At 38.1% G+C, this 5,598-nt stretch overlaps 1 protein-coding gene across 3 annotated transcripts in view; it reads right to left on the bottom strand.

The window, feature by feature from the left end:
• Window positions 1–2,970: 2,970 nt before the first annotated feature.
• Window positions 2,971–5,598, bottom strand: part of SH3D19 (SH3 domain containing 19) — a 120,328-nt gene continuing 117,700 nt past the window's right edge. For all 3 annotated transcript variants that reach the window (XM_011973238.1, XM_011973237.1, XM_011973236.1), the window contains one exon: window positions 2,971–4,893. In XM_011973238.1, coding sequence (XP_011828628.1) covers window positions 4,777–4,893 — 117 coding nt within the window. In that variant the 3' untranslated portion in view covers window positions 2,971–4,776. The remainder of the gene's footprint in view (window positions 4,894–5,598) is intronic.

Genomic DNA, 5,598 nt, shown 5'->3' with positions numbered 1-5,598 from the left:
CTCCGTCTCAAAAAAAAAAAAAAAATCAGAATACGTCTCAGACTCTGAAATATAAATCTGTTAGCTTAACAGTGCTTTGGTTAATCTATTAGACTCCAATATACTTATACAGTATTTTGTGTTATATTTTAATGAAAATCTAGATTTATGATTGCTCTACTGTTACCAAGGGTACAGCTCTACAAAATACAGCTGTACAAGATCTGATGTTCTAAATATTTGAATATTTTCTATTATAGAGAAAAAGGAATCCCCATTAGTGGATCCATTCATGTTTCAGTTTCTAGGTGACATCAATATAAATTGTCCACATAAAACCGAGAAGCTGACAGGACTTTTCTTCCTGAAGGATAAAACTTCAAGGCTTTAATACATACTGTGTAATTCTTTCTAATCATTAAGTATTAGAGGCTGCAACCATTACAGGCCAATGAAACAGATCAATTCTTCTTGTTTAACTGCTAAAGAGAAATGTATCACGTTGCCATAATAAATGGAAAAAGAACTCAATTGGAAATCCGCAGAGACAGGTTTTACTTTAGGCTCTGCAAGTAACTGTGACCTTAGGCAAATGATTTAACCTCTGCAAGTTGCGCTCTGGTCTCCAAGGGCTCTCTTCTGTGGTTTAACAGGATGAGCTCGCAATTAAGAGAGAGGCCCCTAGATGGTGGTGTTGTTCTGAGTCAGGCTTTCTATTTTTTTCCTCCTATAATTACAGTGAAGTAAAAAGGCACAAGTTAGAAAATGACTTCACGTGAGTTCTGAAAAAAATTCAGTTGGCTGGGCAAGGTGGCTCACGCCTGCAAACCCAGCACTTTGAGATGCCGAGGCGAGAAGACTGCTTGAGCCCAGGAGTTCAACACCAGCCTGGGCAACATGGTGAAACTCCGTCTTTACAAAAAATAAAAAATTAGGCTGGATGCGATGGCTCACACCTGTAATCCCAGCACTTTGGGAGGCTGAGGCGGATGGTCACTTGAGGTCAGGAGTTCAAGATCAGTCTGGCCAACATGATGAAACCCGGTCTCTACTAAAAGTACAAAAAAATTAGCCGGGCATGGTGGTGCGTGCCTGTAATCCTAGCTATTCAGGAGGCTGAGGCAGAAGAATCACTTGAACCTGAGAGGCAGAGGTCGCAGTGAGCCCAGATCGTGTCACTGCACTCCAGCCTGGGCAACAGAGCAAGACTCCATCTCAAAAAATAAAATAAAATAAAATAAAATAAAATGAAAAACAAAAAGCCAGACATGGTGGCACATGCCTATAGTCCCAGTTACTTGGGAGGCTGAGGTGGGAGGAACACTTGAGGCCAGGAGTCTAAGGCTGCAGTGAGCCTAGATCATGCCATTGCACTCCAACCTGGGCAACAAAGTGAGACCCTGTTTCGAAAAAAAAAAAAAAATTCACTATGAAGAATTCATTCAATGGCATTCAAAATGACATTGAATCATGAATCATATGGCTCATGTGCATTTTACATTAATTAAAAGAAATAAACCATTAATGATTATACCAAAGTGAACATACTACCTTATAATTAGTCCATATAGTCATCATTATTTTCTCTAGGTATATTTAGGTAAGCTTAAGAAACTGAGTAAAAACTAAGCAATGATTGTTAGGAGTACTGATTTACAACCCTATAGAAAAATGATTTTTTTTCAAATGCCAGTTCTACTAATAAATTCTGATAAGCACACTTTCTTTCATTTTGAATATTACAGACTGAATTCAAGACCTGTGATTTCTATGAGCACAATGACAGATATATTCCATTACCCTTCCAGCCATGTAAACAAGGGCATCTTTTAAAGAAAAATGCTTTTAGTGTTCAAAGGATAAGAATAATATATTAAATGGCTTCTCTAGGTTTTTTTTCGCCTGAGTCTGCTTGCTAGGAAAGGCTTCTCTAGGTTTAACTTATCAAAGAAAAAGGATTAAGAGATTCTAGTTTGAGAAGGTTTAGATTTTAACCTAAAATTCCTGAAAGGAAACAGAATGCATTCCTATTTCTCTCCCATAAAATTCACTGAGTATAAAAATTATGTTTCTCCTTAAACATGGTCAGTCTTGCCTTGAATTCAATCAATATGCAGAATAAGAAAGTACCTATGAGAGCCCATATATTAGCTTTTTGCTTCCGGTCAGTTGGGTGGGTAATGAGTGGCAAGCACAAAATAGAATATGAGAGTGAAATGACATAAAACTGTGAATTTTGTTTCAGTATAGATTTATGTCAAAAATTAAAGTGGAAAGATATTGAGTGAATCCAAGATGGTATCGCTGTATGTGAAAGTCATCCATCCATCCATCCATCCATGCATCCATCCATCCATGCATCCATCCATCCATGCATCCATCCATGCATCCGTCCGTCCATCCATCCGTCCGTCCATCCATGCATCCATCCATCCATGCATCCATCCATCCATGCATCCATCCATCCATGCATCCATCCATCCATCCGTGCATCCATCCACTCCAACCAACCAACCTACCCAACCCACCAACCAACCTTTATTGAGCCTGAATGGTGCAAAAGACTAGAGATACAGAGATAAATAAGATACCACAGGCCAGGTGCAGTAATACCAGCACTTTGGGAGGCTGAGGCAGGCAGATTGCTTGAGCCCAGGAGTTTGAAACCAGCCTGGGCAACATGGTGAAACCCTGTCTCTACAAAAAGAAAAAAAAAAAATACAAAAATTAGCTGGGCACGCTGATGTGTGCCTGTAGTCCCAGCTACTCAGGAGGCTGTGGCAGGAGAATCACTTGAGTCCAGGAGGCAGAGGTTGCAGTGAGCCAAGACTGCATTGCACTCCAGCCTGGTCAAAGGGAATGAAACATGAAACCCTGTCAAAAAAAACAAACAAAAAAAGCCCCAAAAAAACCCCTCAAAAAACATATATATATATATATGCCACCTCTACCACCTCCATTCTCAAAAAACTCAGTCTAGTATGAGAAAGGGACTTTGAAAGTTCAGTTCAGTTTATTACAGTGTCAAGTAGATTTACAACTATTGCACTTATCATTCTGCTGACAGAAGGCCAAAATTTAAGATGGAGATTTTCCTCTAATAAAGATAGGTTTTCAGAATATTCAATATAAGATGTTAAAATTATAAAGGCAAAGATATACACCTCATGTTCCAGTCCATATCCTTCCTGCTGTTGTACAATTTGCTGCAAATGATAATTTAATTTGGATAATGCTTTATATAATTGATTTCTCATGAAATTACTTTTGAGTGAAATTTGACAAGAATTTTCTTTATACTCTCTTCTTTACCAAAACGTATTAGAAGTCCCCATAGTCCAAAATAAAATGTAACCACAGAATGGGGAGACAACTTTAGTCAAACACCAAGTAAATATTACCTTCTTTGCCGAACTCCAGGTGGTATTCATGGAAAAGTGTGGTCATTGGTTGCCTAACTTTCTGGACAATGGGGAAAAAAAACAATAAAAGCTAAAATGTGGTCCAGCATATGAAACTCTTCTCAAAAGCAGAAGGTGGTCATGAACATCGTTGGGAAAATGTTTCACATTTCCAATGAAATTCTATTCCATTGATCTGTTTGGAAGATTGTCTTCAACCTATTTGGCTCTAGTCCATAAACTGTAATTGATTCAGTCATGTAAAGAACCACTTTTGTCTTAAGCTTAGAATTTATAACAATGGAAAGCAGGAAAATGGTTTTTCATTTACTCTAATAATTGTGCAGGGATGAGCTAGGGAAAAAATAAAACAAAAAATTACCAGTCTTCTGTCCTCTTATTTTTCATTCTGATTATATCACAAAGAAATGAGCTGTGGAGGTTTGGCACTGTTTTCCATCTTAACAGTTGTTCTGTATTCTAAGATTTTATATGTGATTCATAATGTACTACTATAACAAGACACAGTTTTTATATATTACTGAAATAATGCAAAGAAAATGAATTTTCCTTTGGGTCCAGTAATTGTCAAAGGAATGATTGCAGATTCAGAAAATGTGCTTTGTAATAACCCTGTTAACATAAAGTATACACTGAGGAAAAAAATAAGTATGGCACATATATGGAAGGATTAGTTGTATTAGCAAGGCATTTCAGGGATGGTTTTGGTTCTTTAGACTAAGTAAGATACATCCAATTTAGACCCCCTTCAAATCCTTAGACAAATGGGAATCACTTGGTAACATAAGGATTGTTTTGGTGGGCAGGGGCTGATTTCACCATGTGCTTACAAACGCTCCAACTAGTCGGTAAACTCCCACCTGAAGGAAGGATTTGCTCTGGTAATAAGGTTGATATGCTCAAGCTGTAAGAATTAATTTGAATATCAAAAATGAAATTTAGATTGCTAACCATGTCCTGATAGTTACAGCATGTAGAATATTAAATGTTCTCTTTTTAAACTAAAGTAAAAAAAATGAAGAAGCATGGTTAATTCACTTGTGCTGATTAAAACAGACGTCCACGTGCAGCTTCTGCGTGTGAGCCTCCCATGCTGCCATGCATGCCACCAGATGCTTTCCCTTCGCCTTGCTAATCCCACTAGATGTTTTCCTCGGTAGAACCCTAGCTCATGGGTTTCCATGTGCATGTTTCTATTGTAATGAAAACTATCTACAAAATCTAGACGTTTTCTGCTTTCAGAAAATTCTAGTGTACCACATACGGCTTAGATATTTCTTTTTCAGTTAAAAAAAATAGTGCAAAAACATATCTGATAGTCAAGGTGATAGTTCAAGTGAGTTCTTGTGCCAAGGAACACAGTCAAGCTTCTCCTCTAGCTCATCTGTAGAAACTGTATGTAGTTTTTGGGAAATATTCCAGATTTTCCCATTAGTTCTCCACTCATCCAGTCATCATCTACAGATTCCAGCTCTGTTATTATATCTCCAGCCTGTAAGACAAAAGGAGTTAGAATTATTGGTTTCTGTTGAGAATAAGCATAGTAAATAGTGGCCTACCTAGGGCAGCATGAATAATCTCTGTATAACTCATTTATCTTGATTGCTGAGAGATTAGATGACAAAGATGATCTATACCTAATGATGCCCTTTGCTTGTATGCCTCTGTTCCTTACATCTCATTCCTTTGCCATTGCCACCCTTGCTGCACTTTGATTTTCCTGCTTATATTTTGTGCCTCTCAAATTCACCACTCCTAATCTAAAATCCCTCTTGAACAAATAATACTAGTTACCACACACACACACACACGATTATTTATTGAGTACCCACTATGTGTCAGACACTTTTCTGGGCACAATTAATATTCCCTCATTCTACAACGGGAAGGCAAATAAGCTGGCAGAAGAGGACAGAAAGCATGGGATTGCCAACTCATTAGGGCCATCAAGGGAGGGCCTCACTGAAGGTGTCATAAAGGCAAAGACTTGGAGATGAGAGAGAGAGTCATGTGCTTCCTGTATGCCTTGTCTTATTCTGTGTACTTCACAGGAACTAACTTATGTAAACACCACCACAGTCCTAGAGATGAGTATTGTGTTATCCTCATTTGAGAGATTTTTTTTGTTTTGTTTTGTTTTTTGAGACAAAGTCTTGCTCTGTCACCCAGGCTGGAGTGCAGTGGCGCAATCTAGGCT

Source organism: Mandrillus leucophaeus, unplaced genomic scaffold (genome assembly GCF_000951045.1).
Source record: "Mandrillus leucophaeus isolate KB7577 unplaced genomic scaffold, Mleu.le_1.0 Scaffold136, whole genome shotgun sequence".
In the NCBI taxonomy this organism is placed as follows: Eukaryota; Metazoa; Chordata; class Mammalia; order Primates; family Cercopithecidae; genus Mandrillus; species Mandrillus leucophaeus.
Note: the sequence above shows the minus strand (reverse complement) of the source record. Positions and strands in the feature narration are given on the sequence as shown.